At 38.5% G+C, this 24,400-nt stretch overlaps 2 protein-coding genes across 5 annotated transcripts in view; one reads left to right on the top strand and one right to left on the bottom strand.

The window, feature by feature from the left end:
* The window catches only part of LOC134752816 (probable chitinase 2), a 483,068-nt gene that overhangs the window by 19,666 nt on the left and 439,002 nt on the right, over positions 1-24,400 (bottom strand). The window lies entirely within an intron of this gene.
* Positions 1-24,400, top strand: part of LOC134752788 (uncharacterized) — an 80,077-nt gene that overhangs the window by 16,700 nt on the left and 38,977 nt on the right. For all 4 annotated transcript variants that reach the window (XM_063688497.1, XM_063688495.1, XM_063688494.1 and 1 more), the window contains exons 2-5: positions 20,554-20,953; positions 21,729-21,804; positions 23,537-23,755; positions 24,037-24,161. In XM_063688497.1, coding sequence (XP_063544567.1) covers positions 21,739-21,804; positions 23,537-23,755; positions 24,037-24,161 — 410 coding nt within the window. In that variant the 5' untranslated portion in view covers positions 20,554-20,953; positions 21,729-21,738. The remainder of the gene's footprint in view (positions 1-20,553; positions 20,954-21,728; positions 21,805-23,536; positions 23,756-24,036; positions 24,162-24,400) is intronic.

Genomic DNA, 24,400 nt, shown 5'->3' with positions numbered 1-24,400 from the left:
CAAATTATTTATTCGTCGATCATAGGCTAGGAGTATAACCAAAGATACATATAACTCTTTGATATAACCAAACATAGATATAACTCCGTAATAGATGGATACAGTCTAAGGAAAAAACGTGCCTCGAAAATCAAGAAAATTTGATTCTCGTTCAGAGGGCGCTACTAGTTTTGGCCTACAGTCGTATAGATGGCGTTGACGGTTTCGTTTGTTGTTTAACAATTTTAACGCATATCAGTGAAAGAACATGGGTCAAAATCATAAAAATAATTAATGCAAATAAAAAAAATCATATATCCATATTTAAATACCTATACATTCTATCGTATTTTTATAAATCTTCATTTTTAGTTTTAAAGTGTGTCGACAGATGGCAGTGAATTTACTGGGGTTACAAAATTTACTATGACAGTACCGCTCTAGTATAAGTTACTCTATGATATAACCAAACGGAGACGCCACGTCTGTAATTTTCTGTACAAAAAAGTCTGCCGATTTTTGCGGGGGAGGGGGAGGGGAACGTCGAACGTATACGTAACGTCAAAATAGCCATGTCAGATAAACGTGAGTACATTGTGTATGACCATTGGCCCACTATTTTCGCCAGAGGGGAACGCCTGTTAATGGCTACTCCGTTTGGTTATATCTAATCCTCCTACTTCCTAGATCATAGGTGTACACAACATGATATTGCAAATGATGGTAAAAAAGGAAAATTGTTCCACTATGTCGTACCCACAAGGGCATACGTCAGTCAGTCAATGTCAGTGAATGTCAGTCTTACTCATCTAAAATAGAACACATGCACTGCAGACATTAAACGCTAGCGTTAACCATAGAGTAACTTATACTAGAGCGGTACTGTCATAGTAAATTTTGTAACCCCAGTAAATTCACTGCCATCTGTCGACACACTTTAAAACTAAAAATAAATATTTATAAAAATACGATAAAATGTATTTAAATATGGATAAATGATTTTTTTATTTGCATTAATTATTTTTATATGATTTTGACCCATGTTCTTTCACTGGTATGCGTTAAAATTATAAATAACAAACGAAACAGTCAACGCCCTCTATACGAGTGTAGGCCAAAACTAGTGGCGCCATCTGATCGAGAATCAAATTTTCGTAATTTTCGAGGCACGTTTTTTCCTTAGACTGTATCCATCTGTTACGGAGTTATATCTATCTTTGCGTTAACGTAACTTATTTTCTATGCATCTCGCTCGTACTGACAATAGGGTACCACAAATTTTTATTAATGGCACAGAATGAGTAATAGTATTATCATACAGAACGGCCACGCACCGCCCCGCCCCGACTCGAGTGACCTCGCCCCTCGACACCAGATTGACGGCCGTTTGCCGGCCGCTCAGTACTATTTTTAAGCAACTTACTCACACTATGACGCATGCCGCGTGTACAGATGTGCCGTTCACACATAGAAACGCAAGTGATTTTTGATGTATAGCGTGTCCGCCCTGTGTTAATGGTATCAGTCGGTCAGGTTTGTTTTGAAGATCAAAAAATGTCTGTATGAGACCCATTGTTTAAATTGTCTTAAATCAATACAGTCGAAGGCAAAAATATCGATCGAGACAAATGGCTCAAAAATATATGAACACGACTTTATAGTCTGAGTTGTAAGAGCGTACACATATTTTTGAAACTTTGGGAATGTATATATATTTATGCCCTTGACCTGTACAAATGTCACAAATGATGGTCAAAGTCTGGCACCCGCACTTTACTGACGAAACGCTTCTAACAAATTGGCATTACATCGTGACGTCAGTATGTAACGTCGCTAATGCTTGTGGAAAACAAGGAAATTGCGTTGACGGTTTCATTTGTTATTTAACAATTTTAACGCATATCAGTGAAAGGACATGGGTCAAAATCATATAAAAATAATTAGTGCAAATGAAAAAAAATCATTTATCCATATATAAATACCTATACATTTTATGGTAGATATTTTAATATATCTTCATTTTTAGTTGTAATCGTGTGTCGATAGATGGCAGTGAATTGACTGTGCAGGCTACAAAATTTACCATGACAGTACCGCTCTATCCTATTATATCCTCTTTGGTTAGAACAAAAATTTGACAGTTCCAAACAACTGACAGGCCGATTTCGTCCGGCGGACTGGTAATCAATAGGTCCCTTTAGACTACTTTCTACAATAAATGTGGTATTTTCTATAAAAAGGGACCTTATTGTCGATGGCGCTTACGCCATTATAAACGGTGCTCCGATATAAATGCAATGCCGCGCAACGCTGTGCAGCGTAAGCGCCATCGACAATAAGGTCCCTTTTCATAGAAAATGCCCCAAATACTAGAAATATGAATACGAGATCTCAACGGAAGCCAGCTTCATTCATCTATTCGTGACGTACAAACGGCGACCTTGTTTTAGGTATATATCAATATAGTTATACATATTACATCGGTGTGACGTTACGTCACACGCTGAAATATCAGCGGAAGCGAGAAATATTACGATTTCAGAGTGGAATGAGGAAATTTCGAATACATCATAGTCAGTAGCAAAAGTTGCTAAGCGGGCGAGGTGTTCAAAATTACCTTGACACTCTCTTAATCTCTTATTCTCTTAACAATAAAGTCGCGTAAAGATCATTTTGAACACCTGCGGTGTCAGCATAGTTGCATTTTTATCTCCTGTCACTGTGCCTGTCACTTTCGCACTTACATACATGGAGACTATATAAAGGAGCCAAATCTCTATGTATGAATAGTGTCCATCAAAAAACAGTAATTAGGCGGCGCCACCATACACCGAAATACTACCAAAAACAACCTACGTAATTTGGTCGGGTTATTTGTTGCCTTATATGGTTCATGTTATACCATAGAGTAACTTATACTAGAGCGGTACTGTCATAGTAAATTTTGTAACCCTAGTAATGTCACTGCCATCTGTCGAAACACTTTAAAACTAAAAATAAATATTTATAAAAATACGATAAAATGTATTTAAATATGGATAAATGATTTATTTATTTGCATTAATTATTTTTATGATTTTGACCCATGTTCTTTCACTGATATGCGTTAAAATTGTTAAACAACAAACGAAACCGTCAACGCCATCTATACGACAGTAAGCCAAAGCTAGTAGCGCCCTCTGAACGAGAATCAAATTTTCTTGATTTTCGAGGCACGTTTTTTCCTTAGACTGTATCCATCTATTACGGAGTTATATCTATCTTTGGTTATACTCATGTCCCAGAGCCTAACTGGCGCCACCGGAGAGATTAGGAACTATTATTTAAAGCTGAAAGCGGTCACTTTTGCAACAATTCTGCCATATGAGATTGGCATCCTTTCTATACCATCCATACTTACATACTTGTTAGAACGTGACAGGCATGACAGCTTTTGATAAAAAGGGACTTCTACTTGTATTACAAGTTACAAGCTTTTGAGAAACGGGCCCTAGGTTGCAGGTTGCAAACAATGAAATTAATTCGCGTTAGACCCGTTAATTGATTACATCATACAATGATTCTTATGAGTAATATTTAGCAATATTTTACTCTGAGCTAGCCTCAGGTAAACGCAAGGCTGGTGGGCAGTACCTACGCTACAGGGATGTCTTGAAACGCCACCTTTTGGCCACCGGCATATCATGCGAGTCGTGGCAGGAGCTTGCATCTCGGAGATCGGACTGGCGAACTGCTGTCAGTACGGGTCTTGATAACTTTGAACACACCCGACTTGAAGATCTTGACGCCAAACGCCAGCTCCGAAAAACTCGGCCCAAGCCCTCCTACCATTACACATACAACGCATCTGGGCATCTCTACTGTGTTTTGTGTTGTCGCATTTTCAAAACTAAATTTGGATTTGCCAGCCACGCTCGCGCCCACGCACGTAATAGTTAAGACCCTTTTTTTATTTAATTTGTCAGGATGTCGCCGTCGACGGATACGTCTGGGAGGACATCATCATCATTTCGAACTATAGATATATTATAGTTGACCGGGCGGAAGCGAAGTTCTCCCATTCAGCTTGGTCAAAATGGTTCGCGTCTAATGATCGGATTAAGTCGCATTTATCACACGATTTTCTTGATATTTGGAGAGCAGGTTCGATGCATAATAGCAGTTTTTAGGGTTCCGTATCCAAAGGGTAAAAACGGGACCCTATTACTAAGACTCCTCTGTCCGTCTGTCTGTCACCAGGCTGTCTCTCATGAATCGTGATAGCTAGATATTTGAAATTTTCACAAATGATGTATTTCTGTTGCCGCTATAACAACAAATACTGAAAACAGAATAAAATTAATATTTAAGTGGGGCTCCCATACAACAAACGTGATTTTCTTTGCCGTTTTTTGTGTAATGGTACTGTACCCTGCATGCGCGAGTCCGACTCACACTTGGCCGTGTTTTCTTTTTCAGATTCAGTTTTCGGAGATTTTTCAATATTTTTCATTAGTTATAAAATATTAGCGAAAAGAATACGTTTATTTGTATTTTTATTGAATTTTTACACGTTTTTACAAAGGCAAATGCAATGAAAAGATAATTCCGGATACGAATGTAGGTGCTAAGTAATTATTTTTAATTATAAGGTACTCTTTATGATCGTATATTTTATTATTTTAGCACTCATTAAAAAGCTATATATTAGCGATATCTAACACTGTATACTTAGTAAGAATTTAAGTGTACATACAATATATGTATGTTTTTTTAACTACACAGATAAAAATATAATGATGTTAGCTGTATAACATTTTAACACGTATTATATTTCCGAGAACATGCCCTACTTACCCTGAGCCGACGGAGCCCCGCTACGCGGGGCTCCTATTTCTGGGCGGTTTGCCCTTCGTGCATCTGAAGCTACCTAATGAACCTAACCTACCTATCTATCGACTTAGTGTGACTATCGTAAAAACATTACTCTTTGGGGAAAAAAGCGACTGGGACATACGCGTGTGATTAAATTAACTACTGAAAAAATTAACGCCTGGTTAAACAGCAGAATGGGGAAAAACGCGAATGGAACAAAAGCAATAGGTAGTTCCCCAATAGGGGAACAAAAATTTTGGGCAGCTAATCTAAACAGTCCATGTCGAGCTATTAGACTTAATAATACGTGAGTGACCCGTTTTAAAATAATTTAATATGATAGTAATGTTGTTTTAGTTGCGTTAAAATCAACGAGATAAAATTAATGATCAATTATCTGACCTACAGACCTACCGCCCCACCCCTTCCCGACCTCGTTCGCGGTCGTTGACCCCATCCAGGATGACCTACTGCAACTGTGACCCGATCCCGATTCAATATGTGTAATAAAACTAAAAACCGGCAAAGTGCGGTCGGACTCGCGCACCGAGGGTTCCGTACTTTTTACTCACACACGAAGACGGTCACCCATCCAAGTACTGACCCCGCCCGACGTTGCTTAACTTCGGTCAAAAATCACGTTTGTTGTATGGGAGCCCCACTTAAATCTCTATTTTATTCTGTTTTTTAGTATTTGTTGTTATAGCGGCAACAGAAATACATCATCTGTGAAAATTTCAACTGTCTAGCTATCACGGTTCATGAGATACAGCCTGGTGATAGACAGACGGACAGCGGAGTCTTAGTAATAGGGTCCCGATTTTACCCTTTATGTACGGAACGGAACCCTAATAAATGGGCGTTTTCTAAAATAAATATTAAAAACCTGATTCTTTCAAATCTAGACATTCTTGGGCTTATTCTACTCAGAATCGACAGCATTCTCCGCCATTAAAATGAGATGTCCCAAATGTCCATTCCATTCCGTCACGTTTTAGTGTGAATTTTTTTTTCACTTGTATGTGCGTGACGTAGTGGAATGTACAATTTTCATACAAATTTAGGTCCTACGCTGTGAACACTTATACGTCAGTACAGTTGCCATCAGACATATCGGAGCGGCCGAGGTGCTCACAAATATCTGAACACGCCTCTATTGTCAAGGCGTCAGAGTGCGTGTTCAGATATTTGTGAGCGCCTTGGCCGCTCCGATATATCTGATGGCGACTGTACTAGGGGGCCAAGCCAAGATGATATTCGTACAGTCAAGTGTAAAAATATGGCTGTACTTTAATAATTCATATCTAAGCTACGGTCGTAGCACTACGTCGTACGTCGTAGCATGATCGCATGGTTTTCTCGATATTATCTGTAGAAGAGGAATTGCAAAGTCGGTTTAAAATCAATCATAAATTTTCACTAGTGTCCGATCGGAATCGGATTTTTTGCCGAAACCGAAGGTTCGGTTTTGAGACCGGCCGAAACCTGCCGAAACCGACATTTCTGTCGGACACTACCGAAAATACAGTTCTGGTACGGCAAAAGGGTTTGGCAGATTTTTGACCGAAACCTGCCCAACATTTATCTATTAAGCTGTTTGCTATCCACGGGAAAGACGTTTGTTTTAAAACCTACATACAGTCGCCATCAGACATATCGGAGCTGTCGAGGTGCTCAAAAATATCTGAACACGCACTCTGACGCCTTGACAATAGAGGCGTGTTCAGATATTTGTGAGCACCTCGGCCGCTCCGATATATCTCATGGCGACTGTACAACCCATAAAGCGTTGGTAAGCATTTTTACCTGTGATTCACCCTGCAGTAGTGATTCACTTGCCCTTGACCTTGTACCGTCTATCTTGCCTTGGGGGGTTAGCAGCTGTTTTACCATAGACAAATGTATACCAGCACGGGTAAAGCAATTTAAAATAATTATTGTAGCCGTAGTAATAGGACTTTTGTCACACGGTATGTTTAACGTCTACATGATATATGTCAAGTTAACAGTCTTACACTAATTCGGTGTCATATTTATCTAAGATAATACGTTAGATAAATATGACACCGAATTAGTGTAAGACTGTTAACTTGACATATTGCTGCCATCACTTTAATATTAATTGACATTCATTAAATAAATAATAATTATAATAATTTGACAAGTTAATTCAATCAGAAATTATTGTATCGGTGCATTGTTGACGTTGATATTGTTGAAGTTACTAAATTAATTTATGAGACTAACTAATAGGTTACTAAACCACTGATACGCTAATAATATGTTAATTTTATTATGTTACCTTAATTGCAATGTGTAAATTAGAATTAATAGAATAGAAAAACTGTACTATTGTGTGCCCTTACAGGGTGTCATGAACTGGCTATATAAAATGTAACACCTTATTATGTACATGACAATGCAATATTGAATAAATGACTAAATGACTAAATGATGGGCGGTGATGTTGCACCGCCTACAAGTTATCTGCTTTGCCCGAAGGTTGACTGGTAGAGAATGCCTTGTAGCATTAAGTCCGCCTTTTGTACATTTGTATTTTCTTTTGTGCAATAAAGATTAAATAAATAAATACTTAGAAATTAAACTCCGTAGATAGTATGATATTAATAATAATATTCGGGCGTTTTCTAAAATATTGAAAAACTATTTTAAAACTATTTTGAAAACCTGATTCTTTCAAATCTGGACATTCTTTGGCTCATTCTACTCAGAATCGACAGCATTCTCCGTCCTGCCATTAAAAAATATGTCCCAATATGTCCATTCCATTACGTCACGTTTTAGTGTGAAATTATTTTTCACTTGTATGTGCGTGACGTAGTGGAATGTACAATTTACATACAAATTTTTGGGACATTTTTTTTATCATTGGGATTGAATATGCTAGTGATTCTGAGTTAAAAGAATCCAAAAACACAAGTTTTTCAATATTTATTTTAGAAAACGCTCATTCACTTCACAAAAAGCTTTACAAAACCAGTCTAAATTGTTATAATTGTATGGTCTTCAGAGGAGAAGACAGCGCTGCGCGCCGCGCGAAGTTAGCGACTTGTTTTTTACGTGTTCGGTCCGTTTTTCTGTATGGTTCAGTATCTGTTTAAAAAAAGCTCGTCCGATCCGATCCTTCGGCTGTATCACTTCACTATACATACATACATATAATCACGCCTATTTCCCGGAGGGGTAGGCAGAGACCACGGATTTCCACTTGCTACGATCCTCTGACATACCTCTTTCGCTTCCTTCACTTTCATGACATTCCTCATACACGCTCGCCGGTTTAGGGTGCTCTTGACCTGGCCTTTCTTCAGGATTTCCCCGATCTGATCAGAGAAAGTCCGCCGAGGTCTGCCCCTTCCAACTCCCGTTTCTACCTCTCCCTTATACACTCTTTGTTAGCCTTCACTATACACCTATTATATATTACTTATTACATTACTTCGTAAAGACCGGCCTTATGAGCAATACGAATGGGGCCGATACATTATGGGGCCGTATAAAAAACACAGTCGAGTAGGGTTAAATCGTCTTTCCAAGTGCAGTGACAGGAAACGCGACACTTGGAACCTTGACATTCAAACAGTTTTTCTCTTCCGAGCGTGCAGCGATAGCTTACCGGGTATTTTTTACTTAATTTCACGAGAACTTGGTTTGCACTTGTCTTGTTTCAGTATCAATATTGATACTTCATGTATCTAAAGGATATTGCTCGAAACGCGCACGTAGCTCTCACTTGACTATGACCACAGATCCATGACCACGTTTTTAAGCAAATGAAATTTCCGATTTCCTGCTAGCATGAGTTGCGTTATTGCGCTCCATACATACTAGACGACCGGTCTGGCCTAGTGGGTAGTGACCCTGCCTGTGAAGCCGATGGTCCTGGGTTCGAATCCCGGTAAGGGCATTTATTTGTGTGATGAGCACAGATATTTGTTCCCGAGTCATGGATGTTTTCTATGTATTTAATTATTTGTATACGTATTATATATATCGTTATCTGAGTACCCACAACACAAACTTTCTTAAGCTTACCGTGGGACTTAGTCAATTTGTGTAAGAATGTTCCCTATAATATTTACAAAAAAAAATACAAAAATATTTATTGCCAGAAAACATTGTTAACAAATTTTTCACAGTGACTCTGACACTAGGCTGAGCCTGTCCTGCCGAGTCCCTTAAATTTTACATTTATTTATTTATTTATTTGACATTTTTTTTTTAAACCTACAAAAATTGTATAATTTGATTGAAAATAATAGTAGATTTTGTATGATACAATTTGTGTGGGTATTTTTTAAGAAATTGTCTGGTAAATCACATTTCATGTTTTATCCCTATTCACCCTTCACCCCAGCCATCCCTATTCACCCCGTTTGACGGTACTGCTACACTTGGAACCTTGACATTCTGACCGTTTTTCTCTTTCGAGCGTAAAGCGATAGCTTAGCGGATTTTGGCGATAAACACGCGATCTACCAGGTTCATGGAAAGAGGTCATGGTAGTTATCGACGGTCTTTTAAAAAAAAACACGAAGGGTTCCGTACCATTAACTATAAAAACGGTCACCCATCCAAGTACTGACCCCGCCCGACGTTGCTTAACTTCGGTCAAAAATCACGTTTGTTGTATGAGAGCCCCACTTAAATCTCTATTTTATTCTGTTTTTAGTATTTGTTGTTATAGCGGCAACAGAAATACATCATCTGTGAAAATTTCAACTGTCTAGCTATCACGGTTCATGAGATATACAGACGTACAGACGGACAGCGGAGTCTTAGTAATAGGGTCCCGTTTTTACCCTTTGGGTACGGAACCCTAAAAACAATTCAATAAAATAAATAAATGTTTATTCAAAGATCTTACTTACAACTAAATACATATTTTCTTCTGCCAAACCACACAGTGGTTTGTTGGCAGACGAGGCTCCTTTGCGTTTGTGTTAGCGGTTGATATGTAACTTAACTTTATCTTAAACCTAAATTTACCTACTTAACCCTTTACTGCATGCGCAGCCTTATATGGTTGTTATGTTTTTAGCTATTAAGGTTTACTTTTAACCAAATACTTATTTTATTTTTGACATGAAGTAAGGGGTTAACTTTCTAATCTGAGCGTACAGTTTACAAATGTAATGTATTATAAGGGTTATGTATGGGTAATGTATTTGACCCTTTATTTTAATGACTTAAGCAAAGGTGCCCATCACACTAGCCGCGTTACCACGTTGAATTGCGATGGACAACCTTTGCACCAGGTACGAACCCGCGCGGGCGTCAGACCTCTTCTCCCTAATGCGACTTCCCTAATAAAGGCAATAACCTCTGACTTCCAGCACCCAGTAGTCTCAAACGCCAGGGGTACAAAATAATAATTACCTGCCAGTTTCGCGTACTTATCCCGCTTTTTGACCGCGGCAAAATCTGCCGCGGCACCAGCTGTCCGCACAGTTCGGCCGAGGTGTGAGGTCGCGAAAGTCGTCCCACAGCAGCACCAACGCAGCACCCCTCTGCCACGGCACCAAAGTCAAGCCGTCCGGTCTTTTGCCATCGGTGCGGCAGAGGCCCGGAGGCTCCAGGACACGGGGGATGTTGGCGGATATTGAGGCCCTCCTTACGATGTCTTTTAATACAATATTGTTACTTTTTTGGCCGTTTCTGGGATAGACATCTCATTTCGTCTCCAACTTCTGGGATACGCCATTGACGCTTTGTCGTCTTCGTATGAAATCATCTACTCAAGTGCGACGGTACTAAAAGAAGGATTAGTCCCCTATGGCACGATGCAACACATTTTTAATCTGGATTTCCGTTTTTTTTTTTCGTTTTTAAACTTAAAACTGTATGACAACTCGACCTCAGTTTTCTCCATTTTCATGAAAACCTCAATATATTTTTTAAATGTATTGTATTTGACATGTAAAACTATGTTTTATAAAGGAATAAATGAATGAATGAATGAATAAACAAATAAGCGAACTATTTTTTTAAATTTATTTTCGTCCCCTTGCTGTTCCTAATGCTTCGCGTAACTACAGACAGAACAGTTTTTTGATACGTGCTAGTAAATGCCTAAATAAACTTACGAGGGAGCAGGACATTGATATTTTCAACAGCAACATCCAAACTGTGCGGCGTATCCTGACGGAGGAGGAGTTCTTTAGGTGTACATGCCTTATTGAAATTTCATTGTGCTGTATTTCTTCTTTTTCTTTGTGTATCTTCTTTAGTTAATTTCGAATTATGAGTTTACTATAGCTTTGGCGTGTAAATGTATTAGGAATCGTGCAATAGTGCTAACCACCAATTGTTTTTTGTTAATATGTAGCTACTGGTGATAACCTCTAATTGGCTTTTTGTATCATATTTATAAAACCTATAGACATGTTAACAGCTGTTGGATCTCCGAATAATAATAAATAAAATAAAAATAAAAAAATAAAATAAATACTAAATTGAGAAAAGTTGCAAATTACGATACAGAAGGAATTTATATTATATCAATATTTTGAAACTTATTGTCGTTTCGGTTTTTTATCAACCCCTCTTAATATACACACACCTATAGCGATTTGGGTATTTCGTACAAGCAAAGTTAAAGTGTGAATGCTGATGAAGTCATGTGTGAAACTTTGTTATTCATAAACATTACTAAGTAATGCCGTCATTAGATAAACTAGATGACCTACCTTGTTCAAAAGCCTTTATCTAACCTATAAATCCCTAAAAACCAGCTGACCCCAACTATTATATCCTATCTCTACACCATCAAAGGTCACTGTTGTATTACCACCATTGTGGATAATGTTAACTTACCAATTTTCAACCATATTTCTAACCCATAAGACCCATCTCTGGTCACTGTGTTAATAATCACTTACGCAACCCATTTGAAGAAAAACCTAAAAGACACCTAATCCTCTTAAGATAGAGTTCATTTTACAGAGTTCTTAACATAAATGATTCACCCAAGGCTGTATTGACTCAGGGTTACAGGGAAAGTAATCATGCGTTGTGTAATGCAAAATGTATTCTAATTTGCGTGTGTTAAGGTTGAGTTTTGGTCTGGGAAGGTTTACATGTGGTTAATGAAGTGTTATACACCTTTATTCGATAAGCGTAAAGATATAGGTATGAAATGTATAATCATTATCACTAGGGCTTTTTCAACCCCTTAGCCATATTTTGTGAGATGAAAATTTAGGTCATGTCATACTGTGCCACTTTTATATTAGCACAGGGCGGACACGCTATACATCAAAAATCACTTGCGTTTCTATGTGTGAACGGCACGTCTGTACACGCGTCATGCGTCATAGTGTCAATCGCTTAAGAATAGTACTGAGCGGCCGGCAAACGGCCGTCAATCTGCTGTCGCGGGGCGAGGTAATTCGAGTCGGGGCGGGGCGGTGCGTGGCCGTTCTGTAGGATAATACTATTACTTATATATTCTGTGCTATTAGACTAACGCCGAAATTGAGAAAAAAATGTTGCCCCGCCCATAGAAAACTATGTTATAAGTTCTGTTACTTATTGCAGTTGCTGGTAATAGCTCGATTAATAATTGGACATTAGAACACTGTGGGGGGGGGGGGGAGGTCAGTGGGTTTATTTCAGTAGGTTGTAAAATCCTACAGTTCACAGTTTAAGCAAAGATAGATATAACTCCGTAATAGATGGATACAGTCTAAGGAAAAAACGTGCCTCGAAAATCACGAAAAAAATTTGTTCTCTATCAGATGGCGCTACTACCTTTGGCCTACTCTCGTATAGAGGGCGTTGACGGTTTCGTTTGTTATTTAACAATTTTAACGCATATCAGTGAAAGGACATGAGTCAAGTCATATAAAAATAATTAATGCAAATAAAAAAAACATTTATCCATATTTAAATACATTTTATCGTATTTTTATAAATCTTCATGTTTAGTTATAAAGTGTATCGATAGATGGCAGTGAATTTTCTGTGGTTACAAAATTTACTATGACAGTACCGCTCTATCTTATTATATCCCTCTTTGGTTTAAGGATTCACCCACATATTACATCACAGTAACAGGGAAGGGGGGGGGGGGGGTCATGCCAAGTGTGACAGTACGTAATAAATACCTATCTCTTTCATATGAAAAAGTGTGACAAGGGGGCGAGGGGCGGGTAAAAAAAATCGTGTTATGTAATTAATGGATGACCCCTAAAGTGTAAGAAGGCCTTAAAATAAAAGCACTCATTTAACTACCTATAGTTATAATAATGTATTAAATGTCATTGGTTAGAAAAGCTTGAAATTTTGAAAATATTAAGTACCGGGCAGAGGTCATATTTCTCGGAAATTAAAGAAATGTGTAAATAAAAATGCATTTTATGACATACGTAAATTCTGTGACATTTAATTAATTTTAATTTTAATTTAGTTTAATTTTAATTTACCTACTTTAATTTATTTTTTAAATGTATTGTTTTTTTATTATTCTAGTTAATAAATAATATGCTCATTGTCAATGATGGAAAATGTATATAATAATAAGTGTTAATTTTATCTTTGAAATGTTTTGACGTGTAATGTCCGTAATCCGTGCATATACGAAATAAATAAATATAAATATATAAAAAACATCTAAAATTAACTCCTTGAAAATAAAACTTAGGAATACATACAGAGGTCGGGTAAAGGTGAAATTCGGACTGATTATAATCAAATCGTGTCGAAAGACCGTTAACGGTCAACCAACCGGTTCAGACTTAATCCAGACTGGTTAGGTTTAGGGCGGCTTATGGTGACCCTTTGCAAAGCAGTCCAAATATAGAGTGAATTTATTTAATACTGGTTTTTTTTTTATTGAAAATTTTACAAGAATTACAACATTATAAGTACCTTAATCAAATTTTTCGCCAAACTGTGAAACAGTTTATTGGCGGCTAGCTACCAGGGTAGCTACCAGATCTTGCCGTGAAAGTGGTGGAGTAAGACTTAAGGTCGGTTGCACTAAACCGTCTGCCACCGTTAAAGCGTTCGCAATTTTTTTCGATTAAGCTCAATGCGGAGAAGACCATCTATGAGGGAAGGCCGTTCACGAGCTCGGTAGAGGAGGTCGGTAGAGCAGAAGTGAAGCTCTTCCTCTCTGAATGTGTCTGAGCGACGTACGTATGCAAACACAAGAGTTCTTGCCCTATGACGGTCTTCCCAACCAAAAATGTTTGTTGGTCTTCTCCACGTGAACTTAATCACAAAACCGACCAAACCATGAGCATGCTCCGTAGTTACCCCTCCGTCACAATATGCTGCCATGAACGGGGGTCGGACGGACAGACGGACATGGCGAAACTATAAGGTCTTAGTTGACTACGGAACCCTAAAAATGCATGTAGTCCGTGTGCGACCTGCCTTATCTAGACTTACCCTGTAACCCTTTGTCTGCTAAATACAATGGGAAGATCCAAACGCTAAAAGGACTGGATACCGAGGCCACCGAGGGGTGTAGATTTTGGCCATTCTATAAAAGATATTATCTTTAATCCCATTTTGCATCGAGGCCCAATGATATAATGGAACGGATGTTTGGCTGGTTTTAACAATAGGGTGCTTTAAGAAGCTAGATTTCTGCTTAGCATGACTTGCGGTGTCGCACGCGACTCCATACTTGAACAACGTAAGTCGGTAGTAATACTACTAATACTGGGGTAAGTGCAGAAATGTATGGAGTAGTATGCATTTTTGTCTCGGGCGACGCCGCTTTGTTCCTACGTACTGTAAAGCTGATTTAGCCCGGTAGCCACATCGTGCCGTGGCTACCCCCCAAAAAGAAGGGGGGAAAGGGTCGGCGCCCCAGGTCCAATCTGTGCTATATTTTTGCCTGCTCTTGGCAACTAGGGCAAGTTATATATATATATATATATCAATTTCGTATGATTATAATTTTAAAACGGGTCACTCACGTATTATTAAGTCGAATAGCTCGACATGTCGAAATTGTATCGAAACATGTCGAGCTATTCGACTTAATAATACGTGAGTGACCCGTTTAAAAATAATTTTAATATGTTTGAGTCTCACGGGAGTTTTATAGTTAAAATTTAGGAACTATGAATTTATTTTTGGGCTAAATCCGCTTTGTTTGACCTAAGGAACAATCGTGTGAAGCGGCATCGACTGAGATAAAAATATGCATACTCACTGCACTTACATATTTGACTATAGTCCTATAGTTTTAACATAATAAGTCAAAATTAACCATTATGCTAAATAATACTAGGGCGTAAAAACCTTCCACTTTAAGCACTTATTACTCAGGATAAACTATTTAGGTAAATTGTCTACCTTCCCATAACGCCCGATACGACCCGCTTTCCTCGTTATTCTCATCAATTTCCACCCGTACTAACCACCATATACTGACCTCTTGCTGTATAAAAACTGTATGTGTACGTAGTTCCAACTAAAACTGGTTAATCTAGCGCGAGCAGACGATGACAATAACCACTGAAACACGTGAACATGGCCGCCCTACATTTCCCAACTACATTCAAAATTCTACCTTCCAATATCCATTTAAGTCTCATTTCAGCTTGTCACCATCTCACACTAGCTCTACACGTTCGAAACGCAACCGTAGTATGAAGGAGTAAGGTTGATTTTAGGGTGGGGTTGTCTCGAGACCCGGCCGTCCCGATGACCGGGTCACGAGATGCGTTCCGAATGGTTCCGGAAATATACGAACGTGCACGAACGTTCTATTAGTTAGAGGTGAATCCTTTTATTGCAGTTGTGCTTTATGAAAATATACATGGTTGGCGAAGAACAAATGAGGGCTAGGGTTTTTGTGCTCACCAGTCGGCGCCACTGTAGATGTGGGTCCAGAAACACAGATCTCAACATTCTTCTATGCTTATTTTTATAAAATCAATACGTTCTAATATACACAAAGGTATTTTAAACCTGTTTAATTTTGCATATATTTTAGTTGGCACTTTTTTTTAAACCACTAACATTTATTGAGCTATATCTATTGTTTACCATGATGAATCAAAGATGGACAAAGATTTACTACAATTATGAATAAGGAGTGAACATTCCCGATAAAAAAGCTTGAAACCCCCAAAACTTCTATGCATTTGACATTTTGAAAGACCTCCATCTACACTAGCGCCCCTAGCGGGGAAATTAAACGCGGTAGCCCTCATTATAGCTTTAGGTAATTATTACTTTCATTAAGTACAGTATCTTGGATCCAAGCTGGATGCAAACTGCAAAATCCAGAGACGATTGGTTCACCTTGGAGGAGGCCTTTACCTGCAGAGGGGTTCTTGCAGAATAACTCACGGGAAAAAGAATCAAATAATAATATTCTAATAATATTTTATATTCGCAAATTATAAGATTAAAACATAAAATAAGTCTTATCAATATATCACAGTGTGTGGTAACAAGTCACGATTGCCTGGTTCGATCCTTTTGCACAGATTTTAATGAGAGTTTTGTCCCAATGGTATTTGAAATGTTCGTTAGCAGACTGTTAGTGTTTTCGAAAAGTATATAGTATTTACACATTAATTAGTCTGGTATTTCACTGTTTAAAAGTCACTTGTTAGTTGTAGAATTAGCACTTTAATAACTGGATTGTCGAGCGGTCACATAAAATTCATGCAGTTTATTTGTTTATTGTTTCAAACTATAAACTGTAGGTACGTAACGGCACTTGTCTTTTGTGTCCAAATTTTGCACTGTTTTATTTTATATACAACTAGGATAACAACGTCACACGCGTAAAAGGTCTTTTTGCACACGATGAGTCTCTGTTTTCATAATCCATTTTAAGAATTTATAATATTACTAAATACTGGAGCACAATTGCCGTGGGCGGCAGCGCCATCTTGCGAATTCATTTTGTAAGCATATTTTATTTATTATAAGTACAGTATCTGAGTTTATGCATAATTAAGGACCCTTCTCTGATGCAAATCTACATATGGTTTGTATCACCTAAAAAACGACAACCCGTATAATTTATAATAATAATAATAATAATAATAGTTCTTTATTTACAGGTAAACACCCAATTTAAATACATGTACAGTGTAAAAATAAGTACAGTGTAAAAATACAAAAATAAAATACAATTAAAAATAAAAATACCTAAAATTAATAAAAATTAGGTAGTCAAAGTTAGGATCGTCACTTCCTGTTCCTCTCACGGTGCACGGAAACCCAATATTTATATACAGGATTGTCCAGATACCCGGACAGCTCACGGAGAATACTGTTGTCAGACGTTCTTAGGCGACTCCAGAAGGTAGCGACGCGGGAGCGAATGATGGCAAAAAAGTCAGGGACTTCGGCCTCGGCAAACATGGTCGACGCGCTGCAGTATCTTGGCAGTTTCATTAGAATGCGGTATGCGTCATTATAACTACCCTTAGCATTAATGTGGTCGTATCAAAAATAATCAGAAGATTATATGTTCGAAAATCAACTAAAATGCACCGGTCTGTTTATGTTAATCTGTATTAATGATAACATTTGGGGCATTTTCTATGAATAGGGACCTTATTGTCGATGGCGCTTACGCCGCACAGCGTCGCGCGGCATTGTGTTTATATCGGAGCATCGTTTATAATGGCGTAAGCGCCATCGACAATAAGGTCCCTTTTTATAGGAAATACTACATTTCTGCACTTTGTCATTGCAAACGCGATGCAGAGTTAGCTTGGTTTGACTCTAGGATTCTACTTAGATCCTACATTAATTATGGTACTAAGGTCGGTTCGTATCGCGTGACTGGCTCGAATTCCACGAATTCACGGTTTCAGTGTAATATGAACACCATACAGTAGGCCCGCTTTGACTAACACAAACAAATGACTCAACAGAGCAACGTAACAAGAAATATATAATACTAGCTTTTGCCCGCGGATTCGTTTGCGTGGAATTAGTAATTTGGGTACCTTAACTTTTAAACAAATTGCTTTTAAATCCATCCTTTTTTCACCCTCAAATTGGTCCACTCTATAAATTTACACCCTTAAGGGATGATTTCGGGGATAAAAATTATTCTTTATCGTTCCCCACACCGAGTTTCATCTAAATCGTTTCAGTGGTTATTGATTCCCCACACAAATTTCCACCCCCCTTTTCACCCCCTTGAAGGGTGAGTTCTGGGATAAAAAGTATCCTGTGTCCTTCCCCGGGACTCAAACTATCTGTATACCAAATTTCAACTAAATCGGTTCAGCGGTTTAAGCGTGAAGAGGTAACAGACAGACAGACACACTTTCGCATTTATAATATTAGTATGAACTAGCTTTTGCCCGCGACTTCGTCTGCGTGGACTTAGTAACCGCAGCTAGAGTAAGAATAGCGCCTGGAAAAATTCTCATAACAATTATTCAATTTGAGCATATTATGCACACAAATTAGCAGGCACTTCATTAATTATCTCAATTCCACCCCGCTTTTTACTTCCTTAAAGGATGATATTCGGGATAAAAACTATCCTATGTCCTTCTCAGGGACTCAACCTATCTCTATGCCAAATTTCATCTAAATCGATTCACCGGTTTAAGCGTGAAGAGGGAACACACAGACAGACAGACAGACAGACTGACTTTCGCATTTATAATATTAGTATGAATTAGGCCAGTGAGCACTCTAAGCTTTCTTGTATCTCTAAGGTATTAGGAACATTTCGATACATCACGTCACCTAATTTCACGATCCGACGAAATCTCCACTCCATTTCGAGGCCAGCCCAAAAAGTCCGACCTTGCGTTATCACAACCTCGATCTGCAATCCTTAGACCATTAAACCTAACCTAGTGACCCCTAGAACTAGATGTACGTCACTCTGATGCCAAGTCTAACTTAAATGTGGCATCAAGATGATATCTAAATGATGTCAGTCGCCATTGAGTTATTGAGTCTAGCCATAAATTCTGTGACGAAGTTAATTGTCTCTAGAGACTATAATTTTAAAGTTATTTAATAAAGTCTTATAGTTCACACGGCGAATGTCATTCCAATAGGGAATAAAACGCGAAACTCTGCGTAGGTGGCGCCACTACCACAATCTAAGGGTCTATCGCGAAACAAGGAAAATCTAAATTTCGTTAGCTAACATCTCTGTCACTCTTGCATATTCGAGCGATAAAGAGGCAGATAGCGAAATTTTAGATTCGCGTTTTCCAGTAGGTCTTCTGTAAACAAACTGCCTTGATGCATCAATGTCAAATTTTTTTATCTCTGAAAACTTGTCAAAAACCTGTTAAAGGTACAGACAGGGTACAGTATCTATAAGTTACTCTATGATTTACTAAAAAAGATAGTGCTGCACTCTGAAGGCAGAACATTGCAGTAATATCCCCTATTAGAACGTCGAACGCCAACTAGACGTACACTGACATCAGAATGATATTTGAATCCTCTTATTAAGTTAACGTGCGTTCGAAAGTCATGCGCAAAATATATCACTGAAAAGTAAAGATTGATATGCATCTTTCGTACGCTGTGAAGTATTTCACTCTTTAAGTTCACTAGTTCAGTTTAGTGTGGTTTAGTTCAATAACTCAAGAGATCCGTCTATGTCAACAGTGCTGGTTTAATTTCTCTCATTCGCGGATATATTGAGCTGAATGAAGAAATTGATAGATAATATCATTCAATATGAATCGAGTGAGTAAATGAACAGATAATTAAACTGAACTGCTGAAGTAAAGAACTAAATAAATCCAAACTGAACTAGTGAATGACATCAATTCGATGTCATTCTGATATCAGTGTACGTTCGAAGTGGCCTGTGTGTTAAAATTAGTTTTCCGCTCAATCTATTTAGTGCGCTACGCCGTAGCCCGTAGCAAAGTGTTTGCCGTAGCGTTTGTAGAAAGCGTAGAACGTAGCGGAACTCAAAAAATTCAGGCTTATTCTGATTATAATAAACTAAGAACGTGTTATGAATTTGATCTGGATTTGTTATGGATATGATATGTGAATGTCAAAAATGACATTTGTCAACTTTGTCACGATAGTTTGAATTCGATTATTTGTCAACTAGAAAAGTTACTTTTGTCACTGACATAGCAGACAAAAAATCCACAACCCGCATTGGGTCAGCATCGGGACTATAGCCTAAACCCTCTCGCACATCGCACATCAAAGAGGATATAATAGGATAGAGCGGTACTGTCATAGTAGTAAATTTTGTAACCACAGTAAATTCACTGCCATCTATCGACACACAAATAAAATTAAAAATGAAGATGTATAAAAATACCATAAAATGTATTTATATATGGATAAATTCCTTTGGCCTATTCTCGTTTAGATGGCGTTGACGGTTTTGTTTGTTATTCAACAATTTAAACACATATCAGTGAAAGAACATGGGTCAAAATTATATAAAAATAATAAATACAATAAAAAAAATCATTTATCCATATAGGTATGTATAGGTATATATAGCTATTTTTGATATTTTTATTTTTAGTTTTAATCGTGTGTCGATAGATGTTCGTTAATTTTCTGTGGCTACAAAATTTACTATGACAGTACCCCTCTATCCTATATAAACCGAAGTTTCTGCAAGAAATCCACTTTTGGGCGGACACTAATAAAACCGTCAGGAAGCCAATTCTGATTTCTGAAAGTTTTAATTTTGTTACTCAGTAAAATTTATCAAACAGAGTAATTAATTTTCTTCTCTCTTTGTTACAGTTTAATGGCGTCCAACATAGTGAAAAAGCACCGCATAAAATCACCAACGTCAACCCAGCAATAGAGAAATAAAAAAAAATGCACTCCATCAGCCGCCGTCCACACCATACTATAAACCATCTAAAAATTAAAAAGAAACGCAACGAGCTTACCAACACTAAACCGAACGTGTGTTCCAAATTTAAATAGAACCGTTAGCGGACTCGCATTCTAGAATTTTCGATTTTTAATTTATTTTAAAAAAGGAAGCTTTAAAAAATTTCTAAACGTAAATTACCATTCGGATAGTTGCCTTCTTAGTTAGTAGATCTGTGATTGGTCCAATTTCTTGTATATTGTATAAATAACCACGTAGTTGTATGTTGTGATTGGCTGATTTTCGTTTGGAGATCGAATAAAGGTAAGTTTTTTTCGTTTTTTTTTACAATTTTGACAGATTATGGAGATACCGCTTAACCCCTCGAACGCCCGTGTCAATAATTTGCTACCGAATTAATAACCTTGAAATTGTAAGTTAAAGTTCAAATTGTCTGTGACGTATACGGGACAAGGCATTCGAACGGGTTAATCAAAATTGTCACTTCATGACATTGTCAAGCCAAGCCGATTTAGCCACTCACTTATCGGATATAAGCCAAAACTATTTACTAAAATAACATCAATACGTGCAGAGAGGAACACGGGGCAAGATGGATTATTTAGCCCTACCTATCACCACCTCTACCCATTATATTGTGAGGCAGAAACTTACTTTACTGGCGCGATGTCCCAAAATGAGTCTTGGCCTCCAACAGAAGAGCAAGCCACGCCATTTTGCTCGGTCCAGAGCGGTATCACGCCAGCTTTCGCCGACGACGAGCTCACGGTCATCTGTTATGGGGTCCCTTTGTTTGACATAATTATTGAAAGTCATAATGTAACGATTGTCATATTATCATTATTCATAATTCTGAAGCCGTTAACTTTTCAGGATTTTCCTCAGGTTATCCTATAGATAGGTTAGGTTAGGTTTGTTTTATGGCAATACTGAAAAGTTACGCGTTTCTGAGAAAAACCAAATTATGACTAACGAAAATGTGGACAAACAATACATTATGACTTAAAACTATATAGGAAACAATAGAGACCCGTATATTATTATATACTATATACATTCAAACGTTTACCGGTTTCAGGTACCATAACATGGAGAATCCTGAATCTGAAACGAGCTCCCCTCCAGAGGAGAGCAGCACGCTAAATAGAAATAGGGTGAGTTGAAGTTATTGATGATATAAAAATATAACAGTCCTAAATTTTAATTTTTTACTGCCCATGATCCGCTAAGCTAGGGGTTCACTGTTCGTAGGCGTTTTTCGCTATTATCAGGCGTGGCTCACTCCGCGATTTCGTCGCGTCGCTACCAGTACATGCGGCCCACACCAATTTTGGTGTCTAGCGAAGAGAATTAAAGTAGACATAAAGTGCTCACTCCATACATCAGTTTTGTTACCAAAAGTTCTATTATTTTCGTAGTCGATATCTAGCGTCAAGTAGCTGAATTATCAGTACTGTTCCTCGACACTAGATGTCACTTGTGTCGCGACTGACGAAAAGTGTATTGCTCAACAATTTACAACTGATATTATAAGCAGAATAGTTGAAAATAGATTTCCGCTTAATCCGGTTATAATTTTAATTATAAAGTGACTTACGCTCAGTGAGAGTGAGAGAAGAACACGAACATACTGGGCCTTAAATCTGAATGGTCCTCATGGTACTACGTAGTGGCTACGGCGTGCTACGTGGCTGTTCTGCTACTCGACAATAGATGTCGCGACGAACGTAAAGTCTAATGCTCAACGATTTTCATCTAATATTATAATCGGATTAAGCGGAACTCTATTTTCAACTACTTCTGCTTATAATATTAGTTTGATTTTTTTCTATCGAGCGAAAGTCTAAAACTCAGGATTCGAATCGATACAGTCCCTCGAGAAAGGCCTCCATATTGCTAATTAAATTGATCAGTCCACAGCCGGAGTCATCAGGTGAAGGTCTGTGGTAGGGCGGCTGTATCGACCGAATATGATGGTGATGTGGGTGTGAATATGTCTCACGATAGTTTAATTTCGAGTTGATTATTTATTTTTTATTTAACTAAATAAAACCAGATGGATGGATGGATGGATCAGAGTGTTGGGCCCTAAAGGTGACGGATGAAAAGAGATTGCATGTAGCCAAAGATAGATATAACTCCGTAATAGATGGATGCAGTCTAAGGAAAAAACGTGCCTCGAAAATCAAGAAAATTTGATTCTCGTTCAGAGGGCGCTACTAGTTTTGGCCTAGAGTCGTATAGATGGCTTTGACGGTTTCGTTTGTTATTTAACCATTTTAACGCATATCAGTGAAAGAACATGGGTCAAAATCATAAAAATAATTAATGCAAATAAAAAAAATCATTTATCTATATTTAAATACATTCTATCGTATTTTTATAAATCTTCATTTTTAGTTTTAAAGTGTGTCGACAGATGGCAGTGAATTTACTGAGGTTACAAAATTTACTATGACAGTACCGCTCTAGTATAAGTTACTCTGTGATGTAGCGGAGATGAGAATGTTAAGGTGGATGTGTGGCGTGACGAGAATGGATAGGAGAAGGAATGAGTATATAAGAGGAAGCCTGAAAGTTGCACCCATAACAGAAACAGTAAGGGCAAATCGCCTAGCATGGTACGGGCATGTGATGCGGAGGGATGAAAGTCATATGACGAGGAAGGTATTAAGAATGAATGTGGAGGGAGGTACGAGAAGAGGAAAACCGAGGAAAAGGTGGATGGACTGTGTGAAAGATGATATGAAACTAACGCAAGTGAATGATGAGATGACGGGTGACAGGGAGGTATGGAAGAAAAAGACATGCTGCGCCGACCCCAAGTGAATGGGACAAGGGCAAGCGAATGATGATTTAACTAAATTAAACCGTTTTATTTTTCAGAGTTTCAAGTCAAAACAACTAGTCAGAAGCCAGGCGATACGCGAGTCGCAATCTCCTCCGCGGCCCGCGTCGCCCGCGGTCGAGGATGCCAGTACCGATACCGTTACCGGTACCGGTAACTCTGTTACCGGTAACACTGGTACCGATAACTCTGGTACCGGGAATCCGGTGACAGACGTGGTGGAGGTGGAGGAGAAGAGGCGCCCGGTTGAAATACACGTGAGTTTCGAAATTTAGTATAACTCGGGGTTAATAACTAAGGAAAAATTCGTACGTTATGAAATATGCATTGATACCATTTTTTTGTCGCTTTGTCTATACTGAGAACCTCTACCGTCAACATCGAAAAATCTTAAAACGTTATCTGCCTCTCTGTCCCTCGAATATGCTAGAGCGGTACTGACCAGTACTTAGGCAGGCAACGATTTTCGTTTTTTTTTTATGTTGGCGGCTTGTGGTTCTTAACCAGAAGTAAATTTAATTTATTTTCGTCATTCCAGATCACAGGCGGAGCATGGGAAAGCGGAGAGCAGAAATCTCGTCGCCGCTGGCCGCAGCAGTCGCGCGACTTGTTGTCAAATGGACCTCGAGTCGCTTGCGTCGCGGGCTGTCGCTCACAGTGCAGGTACTATACGGGAGGGGATGAGACAGAAGAGTGGGCACACGGGGGAAAGTGAGACAGGAGTTATGGGAGAGCCGGGAGCAGGAATCTCGTCGTCGCTGGCCGCAGCAGTCGCGGGACTTGTTGTCAAATGGATCTCGAGTCGCTTGCGTCGCGGGCTGTCGCTCGCAGTGCAGGTACTATACGGGAGGGAATGAGACAGAAGAGTGGACATACGGGGGGGAGTGAGACAGAAGCAGTCT

Source organism: Cydia strobilella, chromosome 25, assembly GCF_947568885.1.
Source record: "Cydia strobilella chromosome 25, ilCydStro3.1, whole genome shotgun sequence".
NCBI classification, from domain to species: domain Eukaryota; kingdom Metazoa; phylum Arthropoda; class Insecta; order Lepidoptera; family Tortricidae; genus Cydia; species Cydia strobilella.
This window is presented reverse-complemented; position numbering and strand designations above follow the sequence as displayed.